Source organism: Olea europaea, chromosome 18, assembly GCF_002742605.1.
Source record: "Olea europaea var. sylvestris chromosome 18, O_europaea_v1, whole genome shotgun sequence".
In the NCBI taxonomy this organism is placed as follows: domain Eukaryota; kingdom Viridiplantae; phylum Streptophyta; class Magnoliopsida; order Lamiales; family Oleaceae; genus Olea; species Olea europaea.
The window spans coordinates 8,566,310-8,587,414 of NC_036254.1; the positions used below are offsets into that span (position 1 = coordinate 8,566,310).

Consider the following 21,105-nt stretch of genomic DNA (forward strand, 5'->3'; position numbering starts at 1 on the left):
GTGTTGACAAAATTTTGCATATGATGTATTGCATCATATAGCGAGAATTGAAATAAATGCGTCGAAATATATTGATCAAAGTTATGATTAGCCAAATAAAAAGGATACAATTCTAAAATTGATTAGTCTAAATTAACCTAAAGTTTTTGGACCTACAGTCCAAAAATCTAAATGTATATATTTATGCACAAAGGAAATGAGAAAAATGAAGTTGTAATATATAATGCACAACTCTAAACTTCGTGAATTTCACAAAGATCATGGTGGATGAACTCAAAAGCCCGTATCATATTATATTAACGATGTAAGAAATTTGAAATATGTGATAGTCAACTTATCTAGCATGAGTGTTAATATTATCCCTGAAGAATTTAATATGTCTAAAACATAATTCAAGTGACATTATTATGAGGGGGAGTAAGTACGCATTGTACTATTTTTCCTTCATCGAGATTTTGTCCCATTAGACTTTCATAGCAAGGTTTTTTTAACGAGACAAAAATTGTAGCGTACTCAAAAGAATAATATTTTCTTTTTCCATCATTAAGAATTTTTCCATAGAATTTTTCCTAATAAGATTTAAGTGAGGCATATTCTTTATATAATGAATGTCCATAATATACAAGACATTTACTCTCAAAATAATATTTTTCGATATATGATACTCCTGAGTTCCGAATATATCAACAAGAGCTTTTTGAATCATTATGTTACCACAGTCATCAAATTTTGTCTCATTGTTTTTTTTTTTTTAAATAAAAAAGTTGACATACAAGTTATAAATATTGAAGATATTGACATACAAAATATGGATAACTCGATACAAAATTTGAAATCAAGGGAAGTAGTTGTACTATTTTTCTTTGATCGAGTTTTGTCCCATTAAATTTTTTTGACAAGGTTTTAATGAAGCAGCATTTTGTACTTCAAATTATTTTTATTCTTTTTCATTTGTTGGCATTTTTGTTCCATCGAGGTTTTGTCGAATAATATTTCAGTGAGATAATTATTATGTAAGTAATCATTCAAAGAGGAATGTTGTAAATATAGTAGTATTTATGAATGATTTTTCATACCTATACAACCCTAGAGATGATGACTAGAATATCCCTTGTAACACTAATTCTTCCCTATAAATAATAAAATATACAAGTCTATTAACTTTTATTTTCCTTTTCTTTTTCTCTTTTTTCATGATAACTATAAATTTATATAGAAGTACGATGGACTTTAGAAGACGAAAAAACCTGTAGTGAACTTTAAGTGACTATATGATTTTAGTAGGTCAAATTAAAGGTGGCTCGACTTAATCTGCAGACACTCGAGCTCGTTCCTTTGGCTCGTGGGCCTTATGACGAGTTGTCCATGAGCTTAAATGAGTCAAGCCTCCCACGAGCCAAGTTGAGTTTGAGTCGACTTTTTAAAAAATATATATATAAATTAACAAAATAATCTTAAAAGGACCAACTTTTTCAAGAAATTCATAAAATAATACCAAAAAAGGATTAAGCATGAGCTAGTCCATGAGTCGAAATGAACTAACTCATTAAGCCGAGCTTAATGAGTTATTATTATTATTATTATTATTATTATTATTATTATTATTATTATTATTATTATTATTATTAATGTTTATGTTTAAAATGATTTCAATTGAATCAATATGAGCTTCCATAGTTTTTGATGAAATGAAATACCTCGTAATCATTTAAATTAAATATATTTTTGTTTAAGTGTTGATAAATTTTTATATTTTTTAATCAATCAAACTTTAATTTTAGTTACATATTTTATGTATTCACAAATTTTATCAAAATTTTAACCATATATTTCATCAAATTTTATTATATTATGATAAATTTTTTTATCAAAACTTTTATTAAAAAAAGCCTAGGAACACGTTTAACTATTTTTTTTTTTTCAAAAGTTTAACATTTTCAGAAAATAGAGAAGCAAAGATTAAGCCCGTACTTGAGCCCTATTTCATGGAAAAATGGATTTTGTTATAGTAATTTGGATTACTCTTCTTGGATTGAGACTTGTCCAAGTAAGGGACGATGTGACGCTTATTGATCGGATGTCTGAAATATCGTCCCTATTTGGACAGGTCCTTGTCCATATAGCAAAACCCTAGTAATATTTAGAGAATATGTTATTAAAAAGTTAAAAAAAATATTTGAATTTACGTGCAAGATTCTTTTATAGAAGACCGTGTAATTAAAAATGAATTTTAAAAAATATAAACAAACTCAAAACCGAAAGCTTTATGAAGGTTAGCATGACGTGGGTTTTGCTATTTGTACACTCATTTCTTACATTATGGACGTCATTTGTTGTGTTGACAAAAAAAAAAAGGAGAAGTTCTGCAGGTACAACATATTCCTGCCAGACAACTCACATGAGCAAGCCCCGACGTAATTTTTTTTCCATCTGGGGCCGTCCCTGCAATGAGGGGTCGATAAGACCCCTTGTAAGGAAAATGCCTTCTCAAAATAATAGTTGAAGAGTTTTTTTTAAACTGTCTAATTAAATGTTTGTGCAATTAATGTAAGAGACTATGTCCTCGTTTGGCCTCCATTAATTTTTATTTCATTACATTTCATTTTTCTCTCTCTTATTTTTAACTACACAATATTCTATAAAATAATATTAAATATAAATCGAATTTTTTTTTCAACCACTCATTTTTCAAAAAAACACTATCCCAACCATTTTCATTTCTAGAAAATTGGGGCCAAGAGGGGCTATTTACACCATGCATGGTTGGTCAAACTTAGAGGCTGGATGACAGTGAATTGCAACGGTGTCGTTTTGTTGACTCTGAGTGACCTAACAAAGAACTGTTACTACGCCTTTTGCACGCACTACTGAAATGCCACGCCCTCAATTTGACTTGTTGACCCCACCTCCAACCTCCATCCTATTCCCCGGCCCTACATCACATGTTTGCCAATTCATAATTAACTGTTTAAAATTTAAATTGTTTACATTTCAAGATACAATGAATTTAGTTCTGCTTAATTTAATTTACCTAATTATTCAAGTCCACTTCATTGTTGATTAACACCGTATCTGAAGCCCATGACCGGCTGAGCTTAGAAAAAAGTACAACTTTCCTTACTTTAAGGTTTCGTCAGGTTTAGATAAAAATCAAAATTTTAATAAAAATCGATTAAATACGTTGTTGAAAAAATGTGAATATCTTGAAATATATAATTAAAATAAGTTATTAATGTTGAACTTATATTTTAATAAGCTTTTTAGCTAAATCTTACGGTCAAGGTAACTTTTTTGAATTTATCGTTTTTTCTTGTTTTCCAGTCGAAAAAGTTACTTAGGGCTTGTTTGAGCTACATTATTTTTAAAAAATGTATTTTTCAATAGTGATTTGATATCATTTCAACCGTACATTTTTCAATAAAATAATATTACACGCAAATTTAAAACTTTTTCTTATTTTTTAACCATATATTTTCCATTAATTTGACATGAATAATGCATTTTCTTCCTAAAATGTGGCTCAAACACAGGCTTTTTTTTTCGACTTTACTTTTGCACCAAACACGAGTATTCAACATGATGTCCCATTATTGCCACAATTAAATGGAGGTGGACTTCTTGTTATTAATGTTGAGCATTAATTTTTAAAATTCATTTTTTTTCCAAACTCGCACTTTCTCTCGTTATGCATTTAAATGCAATTTTTTTTTTCCATTTTAGCCACATTCATTAAAAAATTTACTTTTTTTGTTTGGTGAGAATTAAAATCAAATTATTAGTTTCATAAAATATTAGATGAAAATTATTTATGAAATTTGACTTACGGTGAAACCGGGGACTTATTGTAAACAATGGACTCGAAAAGGACCAAGAATTTCAGGCGGGGATGACGTGGCTTGCTTCATTTCCAGAGTTTTGACTCTTACACAGATATACATGATGTGATTAACATTTCCACTTGGCGCCGAAAGTAAGATAATACTAATCTCACCCCCTAGTAACCAATCATACTATACCACAATAGCCAGATTTCTTCATTTCTATATTTCTCTCTCTATAATAGCGTGTCTCTGTCTGAATTTTCCTCATTTTGATTTTCTTTATACAGCCCGGTAAATATAAGATCACCATCTCCTTTTTATTCAAAGTTTTTGTTGTTTCGTGGCAACTGGGAATTCTAGGGTTTCGTGGTAATGAGTTCGCCGGAGGAAAATGAGAGTTTTGGTTCCGGTTTGTGTCGAAAGAACATAGAAACGCTGTTAGCTGCGGTGGCGCAGACCCAGGGTTTTGACGATGACGAGGCTGTCACCACCACTGTTGAAAGAGCTGGAGGAAATGACAACGGCGGGGAATCTACATCGGCGGGGATTTGGGGTATGGATGACCAGCAGGTAGTCGGAACTCCGCCCGAGATCGATTCGGATGTCGTGGAACTGCAACCTTATACTGTGGTTATGTGTTTGCCAGCTGCGCGAGCACGGCAGCAAATGATGGCTAGTGGTGGGAAGCGGAAGAGAACGTCGAAGGAGAAGGATCCGGTAGCAGCAGAAAAGCCTCCGCCTCGGAAGCGGGAAAAACATGAGGTAGAGGAGGGTGTCTTACCAGCCATCCGAGCAGGGCAGCAGATGATCTCAAGTGGTGAGAAGCGGAAGAGAGGACGTCGGCCGAAGGGGCCTGTTGAAGCAGCAGCAAAGCCTCCGCCTCCAAAGCGGGAAAAACAGGAGGAAGAGGAGGATGTTTGCTTCATTTGCTTCGATGGGGGTTCTCTCGTGCTTTGTGATCGCAGGTGAGTTGAAATTTAGAGCACCGCATACCAAAAGTTCAAATTTTTGAGTTAGAATTAACTTATTTCTTTTCAAATTTCATTCATTTGATTCTTTTGTTGAACCATCTAATTGAATAGCTTGAAGCTTTTCAGAGAGGTGTTCCCTGTACAGGCCACATTCAAAGACATGGTGGCACATTTTTTTTAATAAATGCGTCATATTACGTTGCAGTTGAACAATCTCTTCTGATAGCTTAAGCTTTCATTCAGAGATACATTTGTTTAATTTAAATTTACAATTCAACATCTTCATTTCTAAAGTAAGAAATAAGTACACCGAGAAAGATATATTTGAAGCTTCCCTTCTAGTTAATTGAATATCTGCTACTATTGGATAGGGGCTGTCCAAAGGCGTATCATCCAGCATGTATTAAGCGAGATGAGGAATTTTTTAGTTCAACTACTGTGTGGAATTGTGGTATGTAACTCTTTTACTGTGTATGAATTCAATGAAGTCTGGCGATTCTGAAGTTTTGGCTTTTTGTATGAATTATTATTTTGTTTCTTCTTTTGCTATTTGTGGCGAAAATTTCGGACTTCTATATGTCCCCTTGTATTTATGTTAATAAGTAGAATTATAGCATTAAATGAAATAACGGATTTAGCCAAGATATTTTAAAACTTGATTCATTTATGATACCCATTGGTAGTTGAAACTTTTGAATGTTTTTCTTGTTATGCATATTGTCGAGATAGATAGTCATAGAAGCACCAAAACTTCTAAATGACCAACATTCTCGTTGTTGGACACGTGTCCTCTTACTCTTGGGTAAACGCTTCGAAATCTTGAAAAGAGTTTGTATTTAATTTAATAAATTTCGGAAACATCAGAGAAACTTGAAGCAGCTTGTGGGTTTAAACTAAGCTACTGAATCATAAACAAACCAAATCACATTAGTTTGATTGATAAACATTTGGTTTCTTGCTTTTTATTTGGAAGCTAATTATAGCTTTTACAGTCTAAATATGGGTTCATTTAGTATAAGGTTAGCCCTACTAATGTCATAGTTAATTTGAAAACTCAGTGTAGATATTTTTATTGTTAGCTGAACATTATCTGTTTCATATGAGAATATGAGTATAATGTCTTATTACTACGAAATGCTTCGAACTAAAATGTTACTAATTTGTTTGTTGTTAATCATTCAATTTTCTGTATTTGTTAAGTAGATGCATATTATGATGCTTGATGAACTTTCGCGATGATAATACATACGGGTTCTTGTGATTCTACTTTCTTCAGGTTGGCACATATGTACTATATGTTTGAAGTCTTCGCATTATATGTGCTACACTTGCACCTATTCATTGTGCAAGCGCTGCACAAAAGATGCTGACTATGTGTGCGTTAGAGGAAACAAAGGATTTTGCGCTACATGCATGAAGACTATCATGCTGATTGAAAAAAAAGACCCAGCGAACAATGAAACGGTATGCACAATGATCTCATTTGCACCTTCAGTACTTCTGTTCTTTTCTTATGTTAGTTTGTTCTACGGATGTACTTTAGCCTGACTAAAGAATTTTGTGACGTTTATTTTTTCTCCTTGGAATTCTTTGTTTTCCAATTTTCAATAATAACAACGATAGCAGCTGGATTTAGTATGTCTACTGGCGTTTTCTGAATGTTCTATAAATCAATCTGAAAAGTTAGCATTTATATCAAGGACTTCTATTGGTAACAAATTAGTGAATGTGCATGCCGAGTTGTTTGACATAAAAGAATTTGCTCGTGCAGAAAAACAGATTGGTTTTAGAGTTAAAATATGTATTTCTGTTTAGGATAAGTTGAGTTTTCAACCTTAAGAGGCTTCATTTCTGATGCCAGTTTGTTTGTAGTTTTGCTTATCTGTTTTGAAGTGAGATAATCATTAAAGGTATTTCTAGGGTGATGTGGCGATCCGATTTTCTATTTCATTTTACCTTATTGACAAAATTAAAATCAAGTTCAGATTACATGTTTGTTACAGCAAAGAAGCTGAACATGTGAAGGATTTTTGGTTAGATCACTGAGATGGATCCACGTGTCCTTACTCGTGGCACGTTGTTTAAAGTGATGTTTTTGGCACATTAGATGCTCTGTCACATTTATGATGAAGCTTTAGTCAATGAACTGAACTGACCTTTCTCCTAGCCTATGATGTACCGACACGGACACGTGTGTTTGACACTATTCGTGTCGAATACGTCGACTCGTGATTTTTCAAAAAATTACTGGCATGACACATCGTTGACGTGTTAATTAAATTCTTCAATTATATAGTATGAATTTATTTTTATACTTATTATTGATTTTTCTTGTTAAAATTTTTTAAATATGAGTACTTATTTATTATTTACTAATAATTTTGAGTTAAATATATATATATAGCTATAGTAAAAATGAAAAATGGTTATTGTAGAGTGTTCGAAGAGTGTCGGTATTAACACGTGTCGGACACGGACGCGATACCTTATTTAGGGTGTCCGTGCTACAAAGCTCCCAGCTAACTACTATGTTGAATGACTATTACAATATTAACATCAGCTTATTTAGTCGCCAATTACATTTTTTCTGCCTTCAAAAGGAATTGTTGAATTATTTGATAAATTTGAAGCCTTATATATTTAGAATTTTCTTGGTGAAAATTTAAGGTGCGATGATTACAAATTTGTCCTCTTTTATTAATGTGGTGTGCATATGAGTTCTGCATATTATAGCTTTTCTTAGATGTATATACTGGCAATTAGCACGTGTTGACACTGCTTTCATGTATTATTGGTGCTGATTATTATTATTACACCGACATACCTCTGTTGGGTCCAAGTCATATTATAGCTTTTCTTAGATGGATATACTGGCAATTAGCACGTGTTGACACTGCTTTCATGTATTACTGGTGCTGATTATTATTATTACACCGACATACCTCTGTTGGGTCCAAGTCATATGTTGGGGCGTGGAGCATGCTTGTTATGATGAAATTTACTTGAGAGTTGCTATGCCATATGGCCCACATTAAATATAAATGTACTTGATAGTGTTCGTACAGAAAGTGTGAATGGTGGGTGGTAGAGAAGAAATGATTTTTTATTGGGTAGATAAAGATATTATTAAGGATACACGTGTGATAGAACAATTATGTATGTGAGATCTTGTGCTGGCACATGTTAAGGATTTTTGGTTAGATCACTGAGATGGATCCACGTATCCTTACTCGTGGCACATTGTTTAAAGTGATGTTTTGGCACATTAGATGCTTTTGTCACATTTTTTATGAAGCTTTAGTCAATGAACTGAATTGACCTCTCTCCCAGCTAACTTCTATGTTGAATGACTTACAAAATTAACATCAGCTTATTTTGTCACACCAATTTTCTTCTGCCTTAAAAAGGATTTTCTTAATTATTTGATCAAATCTGAAGCCTTAGATATTTAGAATTTTGTTAGTGAAAGTTTGAGGTAAATGATTACAAATTTATCCTCTTTTATTAATGTGGTGTGTGCATTTGAGTTCTTAATGTTATAGCAATATTTAGATGTATATACTGGCAATTAGCATGTGTTGACACTGCTTTCATGCATTATTGGTGCTGATTATTATTACTACATCGACATACCTCTGCTGTACCCAAGTCATATATTGTGGCGTGGGAGCATGCTTGTTGTAATGAAATGTACTTGAGAGCTGCAACACCATAGGGCCCAGATTAAGCCTATGTTTGGGCCTTTTTTTTTTGGAAACAAAATTCATTTTCAACCACATGTTCTTCTGTAAAATAATTTTACAAGTAAATCTACAACATTTCCTTACTTTTTAATCACACATTTTCCAACAAAATACTATTCTAAAATGCATTTTAACAAAAAAAGGGGCTCAAACAAGGGCTAAATATAAGTGTACTTGATAGGGCTCCTGCAAAAGTGTGTATGGTGGGTGCTAGAGAAGATATGATTTTTTATTGCGTAGATATTGATATCGTTAAGGATGCGCATATGATAGAACAATTACGCATGTGAGATCTTGTGAGGGTAGTAGAATTAGGGAATTTCCTTTCCTAAGACAGTAGGCTTGTGTTAAAGGGTTTGCCTCAGGTTTTTCTCTCTTCGCTTTGATTATTTATGAACTTACCAAGCATATCCAAGCTGAGGGGTCCTTTTGCGTAAGCAATAGTATTGGTGACATATTTTAGTTGAGGAGAATAAGATGGAGTGGAACTATAACTTAGAATGTTGGACTATTAAGAGATAAAATATCTGTGTGATGAGCACAACAAATTAAAATGTTAAGGTAGAGGTGTGACTAGATTAGAATGAATAAATTAGCAAAATGAGAATATCACCAGCAAGTGGATGTGGCTAATTGAGGTTAAATTAATTGGATAACGACTTAAATGGTCATTTTATGCAAGTGTAGACATTAAAAGGGCCTAATTCACAAGAATCGTGAGATCTCCATAAAACAAATTAGAAGAGGTGGAGGTGTATCGAAAGTATCATTGTTTGATGTGGTTGCAATAAGTTTGATTTCATTGAACCTTTCATTAGTAATAGTTCTGCACTGAAATTTTGTTTTGAAAACGAGAGTAACATAAATTAGCTAGTGGTTTTTGTCTCACCGTTGTGCCATACTCTGTGAAGTGTGAGACATGGGTTGAAAAAATGTTGCTAGTCTCTGCATTGATCATCTTTCTTTCCTTTTAATCCTTCATTACATACTTCCTATCCAAGTGGTTAATCTCTAGCCTATTGCTCCCTCTCTCCTTGTAATCTTTAATTTTCATTTTCCCCAACCCTTTTCAAAAAAGGATCATCTACTCTTTCTCAAATGTTCCAAAGATCACCCGCCATTGTGCTTCATTCTCATTCTTGAGTTCTCCCCTCCCTGGTTTCTCTGTAGCAAAAGCATGTGAATCTAAGAGATAGTACCACCTGACTGATCTTTCAACCATTTATGCCTTCGTCACTTGCTGACAACCAAGTCAATAGTCTCTCCACCTTTTACTTCCTTCAAATTACTTAAGCGTGATAGGTTTTTTCGGAGTACGAGACTGATGCTTCAACTAAAAAAGTGCCAAATCATGCTCCAATTGGTGATCATTAATTGATTCCGTTGATTATTGTGACTTTGCATGGATGATATTGAGGGCCTTGTGCTAAATGCTTGGGTCTAACTGGTTAATTTATATGTTGTTCTGAAATGCAAGTTATGGCCCAAATTAGGACGAATTGAAAGGCTTCGTCCTCCTGGTTTGTTAAATCAACTGAGCCCTCTGTTTGAGCAAAAAAATTTCGATTTAGCAATTTTAGACAATATCAGTCAGGTAACTGATCCTTGAGAAGTGCTCCATTGTGAAGGAAGAAAAAAATGAAAATAAGGAAAAGTCTCCTGTGTCTGTATCTGGTCTGAAAGAAAGTTGTGATTCTCTCTTTTTTTTTTTTTTCTGATTAAGATTAGCATTAAATGCCATTCTTGTTAGAAATTGTTGTAATGAGACCAACTCTTTTGCTCGACTTCCAAACAGGCAAATACATTTCTTTTCCCTTCCTTGTTTCCATCATAGTCTAGCGCTGCTCAACATGATGAGCATATATTTACATTTGCAAGCATAGAGCTAAGCCAGAATACCATAATTTGGATGGAAATAGCTGAACGAACGGAGTAAAAGGTCACATTGCTTGTTGTCAGAATGTTCTGCCAAGGAAATGTATTTTTGACTTGAAGTTGCATTTGAGAAATATGGCTCCAGGCCAAACATTTCATTCCCAGATGAGAAGTACAACTTGTCCACCTGGCACATTAAGAGGCGTTGGATTCACTAAAAAGATTAATGGCTGGCAGATTTCCTTAAAACAATTGGCATCAGACTAGGGTTACACTAAGAACTTCATTCTTCTTCTCGTCCTTTTCTCTTCCTTTCTCTGGCTGTGCAAATAAAAGAAGAGTTTTGACCTTCTGTAAACTGTTGGCCTCCATTTTGAGGGTTGATGCGAGGATATATATTTCTTGTTAGACTGAGAGTGATTAGTATGGCTCTCGTTGTATATTGTATGTCCTCTTGAATGAGATCTGTAGTATAGGCCAGAAACTTCCAAATTTTTGAGTGCTTCTGTTTGATATTCTTGCAATCTTGTACTTTGAACTTTGAATATTGTGCAGACAAGTGATGGCATGGAGCTCCAATGTATACGTTGGTCTGTTATTACTGAGACTGGGTAAATCTTGGCGTTCTTTGTTGTTTCTGCTTGAATCTTTTGGTTCAACAATTGTTCAGACATAATACTATTTATTGAGCCAAAAAATCTCAATGCCAAAAATTAAAGAAAACAAATAACTACCGATGCATTGGTGGAGCCACATTGGGGCCAGTGGGGGCAGTTGCTCCCACTTCTGCTGACTTTTCAAAATATTTTATCCATATGAAGTTATGAAAATTTCGCTACATATAGCTTCATTTCTGTGTACTTTGTGCATGTAGTTCTGCCTTGTATTTATTTTTTTCCTCCCCTTCCACAACTCACGTCTGATACCTTTATTATTATTTTTTTACTTTGCTTGCTCTTTTTTGCCCTTGTTTTTTCTCATCCTTCCTTCTCTCCCCTTCCATTTTCAGAAGCTGTCTTTTTCCCTTTAATGCATAGCAGACACCTTCTTCTTGACTTCCTTCCCTTATTTCCTTTAATTATGGTCTCACTGAATAAAATTCCTGGCTTCACCCCCCTGCTCTGATGTGGACTAATTATTTATATGGCTTGCACTCGACATTATTTTCCTGTGGAGCATGTTTGGCTAAGCATTAAAGTTTACTTACAAGAAAGTTAATTTATGAGGCGTAAGTAAAATGATATTACTTTCATTGGTTAAAGCTGAAAATAAGCAGATTACTCTTTTTTTTGGACATTTTGGTGAGTGTTACTTCCAAAATAAGAAGCTTTATATGCTTAGAAGTAAGAGTAAGAAGCATGTTTGGCTAAGCTTAATAGGTGCTTAGAAGTACCTTTTTTGACAGCATCATTTCACATACTGCCAGGAAAAGATGCTCTTAAGCATTTCAGCCAAACATGATGAAGGTAAGATATAAATACGTGTTTGGAAACAAAGTCACATTTTATTAATTTTATCAAAACCGGGCAAGACCAGTTGGTTTGACTGTAACACTGGAAACTGGACTGATTAGCCTCTAAATACTGTGCAGTTGAAAACCGGTTGTAAACCATGGTACTGGCCAGTTCAACCAGAATCCGCTAGTTTTCCTGGTTCAATTTTAAAAAAAAAAATGCATTTTGTTTCTCTCGTCATCTCGTCATTTAAGGTTCAAGATTTCGTCTGTGCTGCTTCTCAATTCTTTCTTTCATTAAAATTTATTTTCTTGCCTTTTTTTTTTTTTCATTCAAAGGTCAACTACTTTGATTCTTTGAGACTCTGGAGCTCTTCAGATCTTCCAAACTCACTGTATATGTATGTGCTGCTTCTTTCCTTTTCTCATTTTTTAATGCCAAACTCACGTGCACAGAAAATCATGAATGTGGGTTGGAGGCTTGCTAAAATCTATTAAGCAGATAAAATATAACGGCTCTGTTGTTGCAATGGCAAGTCTGAAATTCTTCTCCCTAATTGAACACAGTTTCGTCAACATCAACTGAAATTAAATAGAATAATTTGATGAACATGCTTGATTTCAACAGAATGTATAGCCTTAAAGCTAACTAATAATTTTCATTTTTGTTGTGATTTGAGATAATATGATTTTCATTATAATAATTTTCATTTTTTGTTGTGATTTGCGATAATATGATTTTCATTATTGCTTACTATTCAAGTTTTTTGCATTGTGTGTAATTGGATTGAATAGGACGATCTGCACTGCTTATTGTATTGGATTATTTGTGCTAATTGTATGCTTTGAGTTGTTGATACTGTTAACTTCTTCTTCTTCCATTTTATTTTATTTTTAATAGTGATCAATGTGTTTTTATTATTTAAGTTAATTTATTTATTTTTTCTAACTTCTATAAAGCAAGGTTCAGACCTTTGACCCTTTCCTTTGTCCAGGCTGGTTTTTTAAAAATCTGCACCTTTTTCCCCCCTTTTAAGCTTAACCAAACATGCTAGTTTCTCCTTTGCGATTTTAACCTAATATAGTGAAATTATTTGTGCAGGTTCAAGTAGATTTTGATGATAAAACTAGCTGGGAGTATTTGTTCAAAGTGTATTGGGTTTTCTTAAAGCAGAAGCTATCGTTGACCATGAGTGAGCTTACTGAAGCTGGGAAACCATTGGAAGATGTGGCTATGGTGCCTCGTAAGCGGAGATTAAATAATGTATATCGTAATGGACATGGTAGAAAAGTTACTAATTCATACAGGTCTTCCGAACATTTTGAGCTTAATAAGTCTGAAGAACTGCATGGTTTAGTCTATAAGGACCCATTAAGGACCGAAATTTCAAGCAATGATAAAGACGTAAGGACGAGTAATAAAAAAGAGCCTGATGAGACGAGCCAAAATTTATATACAAAGAAGCAGATCATTGATGAAGGCCCAGACCAGTCATGCATTGACAGAGGCACAGAAAAGCCAAATATTGAAAAAGGAGTGAACAAACCAAGCAATGACAGAGACGCTAAATGGGGGTCTAAAGACGTCATGCAAGAGAGAGCACCCCGGAAAAAAATAGATGAGTATGCTGCAATTGATTTTCAGAACATTAGCTTGATTTATTTGCGACGTAATTTGATGGAGGCTCTTATCAAAGATGAGAAGTTCCATGAAATGGTTGTTGGCTCATTTGTGCGAATCAGAGTATCAAGTAATGATCATCAGGAAGATTTTTACAGGCTTGTCCAAGTTGTAGGTATGTATGTGCATAACTTAATTAAAAGCGTACTTTATCCTATTATTCTTTCTTTCTTTTTAGTGCATCGTTAAAAGAACTTTTTTTTTTTTCCTTTTTGCTAGTCGCACATTTACTGAACTAATCCTATTTTAATATCTGGAATTCAGGTACAGTTAAGACAGCCGAACCACATAAAGCTGGTTGTAAGACAACAGATATCAGGCTTGAAGTTCTAAACTTAGACAAGAAAGAAGCTCTATCAATTGACGCTATTTCAGATCAAGTCTTCTCTGAGGTGATTTGAGATGCAGATTTGAACAACTTCTCTGCTTCTTTCTGAGTGTTGAATTGATAATCTTTGTTCCGAAAGTGGAAATCAATACTAGCGGTGGTCGTGAGTGGTAGTTGTAGATCTTTCTGGTCTTTTCTTTAGCCTCACGAAGAAGATTTATTATATAACTTAAGGTTTTTAACTCAATGCATTTTTAAAATCCTTTCTGTTTTAAATGGAGTAATTAAAACTAATCCGTTTCTATTTGTGGTGGATTAATCACATGCCTTATTAAAATTGGCTGATATTTCCTGATTCTAAAGTTCAACATTTGATGTATTATGGGACAGAAAAAGATGTAATTTCACCTGTATGGCTCAAAAACTATTCTTTTTTATTTTTATTTTTAATGAAATAAGTTTACACAAACTTAGCTATGCATTTTCTAGATATTTGTTACTTTGCAAAATCACTACGTAAAAATTGGAAATGATTGCCTAAGTGAATTTTTAGGGAGTTCAAAAAATCTTTGCTATTTTTGCAAAACTGGAATGCAGATGTTATGTGGGTACGCTCATTCAATACATTTTGTACATAGTGATTCAATATGTGGATACGCTCATTCAATATTTTTTTTGATTTTTTGAAGTAAGGTTACACAAACTTAGCTATGCATTTTCTAGATTTTTGTTTCTTTACAAAATCACTACGTACAAAATGGAAATGATTGCCTTAGTGAATTTGTAGGGAGTTCAAAATCTTTGCTATTTTTGCAAAACTGGAACACAAATGTTATGTGGATACGCTCATTCAATACATTTTGTACATAGTGATTCAATATGTGGATAAGCTCATTCAATATGTATTTTTTTTTTTTTTAAAATAAGATTACACGAACTTAGCTATGCATTTTCTAGATATTTGTTACTTTACAAAATCACTATGTACAAAATGGAAATGATTGCCTTAGTGAATTTGTAGGGAGTTCAAAATCTTTGCTATTTTTGCAAGACTGGAACACTTATTATGTGGATACGCTCATTCAATATGTTTTCCCCCCTTGGAGAGATCATATCGTTCTCTAATAATCAATTTTGATATTCAGGATGAATGCAGGCAATTACGTCGAAGCATAAAGCATGGGCTTAGAAAACCACTGACTGTTGTATGCGTACTGGAACTATATAAAAGTTTATCTTAAAGTAATGCACATGAGAATTTGCTAATATTTACTTTGGTGTAGGGTGATGTACACAAGAAAGCTATGGCACTCCAAGCAGTCAGGATGAATGAAGTGAGTTTGTGAACTGTTGTTTTATGTTGTGGTTCTTTAGCTACCCTGATTTCATATAGTACATAAATGTCAAATACCCATTATCAGTTTTTACTTAAATTTTTCATTTCCTCATCCATACCTTTGGCATGTCTGGGTGCCCTTACTTACTCCTTATGTTTGTTTACTGTGGGAGTTTTATTTTATTTTATGATTTTTTTGGGGGGTGGAAGGTTGGGGGTGATGTTACATGGTTATCTTCTATTCTTATGACCTAATTTCTGTTCTTATTCTTGTTTGGATCTTTTCTTATTTAACTTTTTATATTAGCCACTTGAAGCAGAGATATCACAGCTAAATCGACTACTTGGACAAGCTAGTGAGGAGGGACAAAAGAAGGAATATCCTTTGTTTAAAATCATATGATATTTTGAATTATATGGTGATATTTGATAACCTCATGTTTGCCAAAAAAAAAAAAACATAGTTATCTCTACCTAGAAGGAGCTGTTAATGTGAAGTTCTTTTTTCCTGGCAACATATTAATTGTAGCTTCAAAGGTGAAAAACCTTTTAAACTCTTTTCTCTCCAAATGCATTGTTAGTTGAGAAAGGTAAAAGAATATATTTTGAAGAATTATTGGACCCAGTGGACAGTTAGGGGTGGGCACAGGATGGGTTGGGTTGGGCGCAAACCCAACCTGAAAATGAACCAATACTTTTTAAAAATTAAACCAACCAGAACCAAAAGTTTTCATTTCAGGTCATTCTGGCCACCCATAAACCACCACCACCATAAACCACCACACCCATAAACCATCACCCATTAACCACCACCGCAGCACATACGAACCACGACCACCACCCCCACTATAAACCATCACCACCACGCCCCCATAAATGACATCCACCCATTCACCACAAGATCTTCTTTCAGTGTGTTTATGTGTGCTTCTGCGTCTGTGTGACTGCTTATATTGTCTCTGTGGGTTTTGACCCAAATTGGTTTGGTGTTGTGTGGTTGGGAAAGTAGGTTGGCTTTTGTTTAAGTCGTTTTTTAAAGGGTCAGGTCGGGACCCAACTCGATCACTGAACCATGTTTTTGGGCTTCGGTCCAAGCTCAGCACGAAAACTGAACCAAATGGTGTCCCAACCGATCTGACTAGGTCCATTTTGTCCCTTTTTGGTATTTTTCTCACCCCTAGACACATTAACCTCTTGCTTCAAGTGGTCTCCCGAATTGGGAAAAAGTATTTGATTGATAGTTGATTTTGCCTAGGGGTTCAGCTTTGGCACCACCTCTGTTATATATGAAAAATCATGAGTCGTGCTCTGATTACGGAGTCTATATTAGAAATACTGAATTAATGAATTTGTAATTAATTATAAGTTGAATTTGGTTGGTCCAGCTTGTCACCTTTGGAATACTTGGGTTATCACATATACTGATTCAGGTGAATAGTTTAGGAGTATGTAGTCATGATAATTAATAATCTCCAGAAGGCACTAATTAAAAAATGATTTAAGATCACTTCTAATTAACTTTTGATTATTTATATAAATCCTTGTCATTCTTTTTCCTTTTTTTGACATCTCATAGTTTTCCCCTGCAATTTGAAATATGGTAGGAGAAGTGGTCTTTCATAATTCCACCTCTCGTTATTCTGAGGAAGTGGGATTTAATGATAATGGATCATGAATAGTTTTTTTTTTGTTTAATATTCTCCAACGGTGACACGAGTATGATGAAACACCTTGAATGTGTTTGGAGTTCCTTGACGATTTTCACATGCCGTGAACGTATACAAGAAATACAGCTTCTGAAGTTGGAACACCAGCGGAAACTTTGTGAAGTTACAGAAATCCATGCTGATCCAAAAATGAACCCAAATTATGAATCTGAAGAAGACACGAAACTTGGCAATAACAGTAAGCCAGGTAACACTACATTTTGGGCTTTATGGACTTGGAAGTGTGTTTTTCCACTGGTTATTTTGTTTGCTTTTGTTTTTACTTAAACGTATTTGTACTAAATCTTATATTCAGGTATAGAAGATGGGTCGATCCAGCTGCAGAATAGAATTGATGAAAAAATAGATTCGAATGGATCACGTAGTTTGGAGAAATATGCAAGTCAAGATAATATTTCTAGCTTGGCAACTGATGGGTGTGATCAAGCCATGATGGAATCTGGATTAGAAACTTCAATCACTACTGGCTCCATTGGAAACTTGTCTTCTGCTAATACTATTGAAACTGGAAATTTGTGGCACTATCGGGATCCGAATGGTAAAATTCAAGGGCCATTTTCCATGATGCACTTTCGGAAGTGGAGCATGACTGGACTATTTCCACCTGATATGAGGATATGGACAAATCACGAGGAATATGATTCTGTGCTTCTGATTAGTGCTTTAAACGGGCGATTCCATGAAGCACCAAAGTTGCCAGATAACATTTCTTCAGAGTCCCAGAAATTTGAAGCTATTTCTGATAATAGATTTGTTAGTTGTGATGCTAGACTTGAAAGGGCAGATGAGTCGGGTTCCTCGCCACATTTGAGTTTCAACCACTGTACACAACATGGAGAGGAAAATTCAAGTGGGAGAACTGAAATTCAGATGGCTGGTGGAAATGATTGTGAAAATAAACAGAGTCAAGTTGGTCAGTCTTCTCAAGAAAATTTGGGTTCTGTCTTAAGTTCGAAGAATATTGAATCGAGTTCTGATTTTGTACCTGTCACCAGGTCACCTAATTTATCTAAACATGATGGTGACATAGATCTCTCACGTCTGCCTACTACACCCGAGACATGCATCAAGGACTGGGAAGTTCAGACAGCTGAAAAGCAGCAGTCTGTGTGTTCAGATATTCCTATGCAAAGTTCTGGTATCTTCAAATTTCCGAGTGCTGGTCCTGACGAATGGTGTGGATATTCCCCTACCCATGCAAAAGCTTCAGTGGAGGAATGGGATTCTTGTCTTGTCGCCGGATCTTCACTAAAACCTCCTAAATCTCTTAATGATGCTTATACTTCGCTGGCTAACATGCTGACTCTTTCTTCTTCCTCGCATCCTACTTCAGATATAACTAGTTGGCAAGCGTCAAGCAATGAAAAGATTGAGATTGATGCTCTCGGTGAGGATTTAGTATCAGATTTGTTGACTGAAGTTATGGAATCACAAGGTGGTTTGCCTTCCCCTACTTCAGCCATTAAGTTTGAGAAAGAATTAATTCAAGATTGTAATGATGGTTGTTTTAGCTCGATTGAGGAGTTCAGCCGTACACGTGATCCTGGAAAAAGTGAAGCTTTGAGCTCCAGTGGGGAGATGCAGTTTACTTGTCAGTCTCAGGCGAATGCTCTTGATCCATTAAGGAGCTCATGCGTACAGTCATCAGCAAGTAGTGAAGGAGAAACAAATGGTCCATCTTTCCGAGTGGATGCTGGATCCGATTTCCATCCTCCTGCACCAAACACAAGTCAAGACATGGTTGGCACGACATTGGCTCTTGGCACAGGATCTGAAACTGTGGACCCTGGTTGGGGAAACGTTCAGGGTAACATTAATCTGGTGACTGTGCAGGGTAATGTCAATCTAGTATTGGGAGGACATGCTCAAGGAATACCGAACCTGGGATTCACAAACCCAGGGACATCATGGGGAAATCCAAACATGAACCATAGTGCTCCGAATGGGAGTCTTCCATGGGATAACCAACGGAAAAATGGTGGGCAAAGTTTTGCTAGCCCTAGAGATTGGGGTTACCAAAGCGGGGACCAAGGCTTTGGGAGGGGCAGGCCTCCATGGGGCAGACATCCTTATGGAGGTGGTGCTGCTGCTGCTGGTGGATATTCTAGGCCTCTTCCGAAAGGGCAGCGTGTGTGTAAATTCTATGAAAGTGGGCATTGCAAAAAAGGTGCATTCTGCGACTATCTACACCCATGACGTCTAGTTAAATGACAATTTCCTGCTGACGATGGGTTAGTAAAATTAATTCTTGAGAGCTCGCTCTCGAGTTTTTGGCTTAAGTTATTGGCTATGTAGTACACAATCCAAATGATTTGACTTGTGTAGTCCTTTTGAGGTCCAAAGATAGATGTTGCTTGATTTGTGTATCATCATATTGTTTTGCCTTTTTTGTAAAGTCAGTCTAGTGATGTAAGTCGATTCAAAAGCTTTTGCAGTATTCTAGATTGAAATAAGGTTAGTATTTTAGAGTACAATCTGCTGGGCCNTAGTGATGTAAGTCGATTCAAAAGCTTTTGCAGTATTCTAGATTGAAATAAGGTTAGTATTTTAGAGTACAATCTGCTGGGCCGGACCAGGGAGCGCAAACATTAGCTCCTTTCCTTCCTCCCAGTGTAAATCATGAATTTGTTATCAGAATATTTAGCTAATTGGAGCAAATGGTCTATTATTGTTTGTGATTGCTATATTTTTAGTACGGTTAAATAGCACAAATACCTTTTAATGTTATTGTGCAAAACTTCCCACCTTTCATTTTTTGACATTTTTACCCATATTTTCACATTTCATTGTGCAAAATGTTCTTTTCATCTATTTTTTCAATGGAAAGGTGATTTTACTACCTATTAGCATATAACAAAAAGAATAGAATAGAAAAATAAAGAGTTAATTGTAATTATAATTCTAAATTTTCAAAAATTACAAATCAGTCATAAATATATTAATAAAATAAAAATAAAAAAAAACCAAAAAAAGAAGAAGTCATAATTGCAATATAGTGTTGTTTTTCTTCTTCTTCTTCTTCCTTTTTTTTTCAGTATATATTTGTGATTAATTTGTAATTTTTTTGAAAATTTGGGGTTATAGTTGCAATTAGCTCTTTATTATTATTGTTGTTGTTGTTTTATTTGAATAGAGGGTAAAATTGCCTTTTTATTGAAAAAATGAATGAAAACGCAATGGGGGTAGGGGCCACAAGCTGACACTTTTTAACTTCACGTGGGGCCCAACACTGTTGTGAGAGAGTACATTTTGTTAACAAGATTTTGTACAAATATCTTTATCCTTGTTTTAAACTTGGCATTTCAATTGTGGTATTTTGGACCAAGTATATTTATTTGCTGCGTTTATTTTTGGTCAATTTATGAATGATTCGTGAACCGTAACGAGAGTAAGGTGATTTACTTGTCTAAACTTCAATAATTGTGCTAATACTAGTTTGATTGTTCTCAAGCGACTATCATACAAGTTGGGGAAATTCAATCAGCTGCATGATTTTTTATTTTCAAAATTTGAGATTCGAAATTGAATTGGATTATCTAGGGGGAAGAGTCTCGACATTTCAATTCATAGAACATTTTTAAATTTTTTTGGTGGTTGCTTGCTTTTAACTTTTTTAGTAGGTATTATATTAAACCACTAACAAAGTCTAGAATTTTAACTCTCTGACAAAAGCGACGATTAGTGTTAGATTTGGTATAGGAATGAATTAATTCTCATTGATTTGAATAAAGATAAAGCAGCCTTCTATAATGCAAAGTTAGGAGTCATGTATGGTAGGAGGCACTAATCTAGGGGGAAAAATCATAATTAACAAGGAAAATATTTCCGTGAATGGTAATTTCCTTCAATACTCCCTCGCAAGTTAGAGCATGAAGATCCGTAACACCCAACTTGTGAGTGAAATATTGAAAAAGATCCTCCTCAAGAGTCTTGGTGAAAATATCAGTTAATTGAAACTAATAGAAACGTGCATATGAAGAATAAGCCCACAGAGATACTTTTCACACACAAAATGACAATTGAGTCCAATAAGCTTGGTGCGCTCATGAAAAAGAGGATTGTGGGTGATGTGAAGCGTAGCCCCGTTGTCATAATAGGGCAAAATACATTGAGGATGAACAAGAAGAAGATCACATAGAAGAGATTTGAGCCAAACAAGTTTGCATGTGG

At 34.7% G+C, this 21,105-nt stretch overlaps 1 protein-coding gene across 1 annotated transcript; it reads left to right on the forward strand.

Moving 5' to 3' along the window:
• The first annotated feature begins 3,997 nt into the window (after nucleotides 1–3,997).
• Nucleotides 3,998–19,385, forward strand: LOC111367383 (zinc finger CCCH domain-containing protein 44-like). The gene is made up of 10 exons (XM_022988225.1): nucleotides 3,998–4,786; nucleotides 5,164–5,243; nucleotides 6,069–6,256; nucleotides 12,966–13,659; nucleotides 13,809–13,936; nucleotides 15,018–15,077; nucleotides 15,156–15,206; nucleotides 15,516–15,586; nucleotides 16,974–17,122; nucleotides 17,231–19,385. The coding sequence occupies exons 1-10, from the start codon at nucleotides 4,194–4,196 to the stop codon at nucleotides 19,129–19,131; spliced, it is 3,915 nt and encodes a 1,304-aa protein (XP_022843993.1). The 5' UTR covers nucleotides 3,998–4,193; the 3' UTR covers nucleotides 19,132–19,385.
• Nucleotides 19,386–21,105: the final 1,720 nt, after the last annotated feature.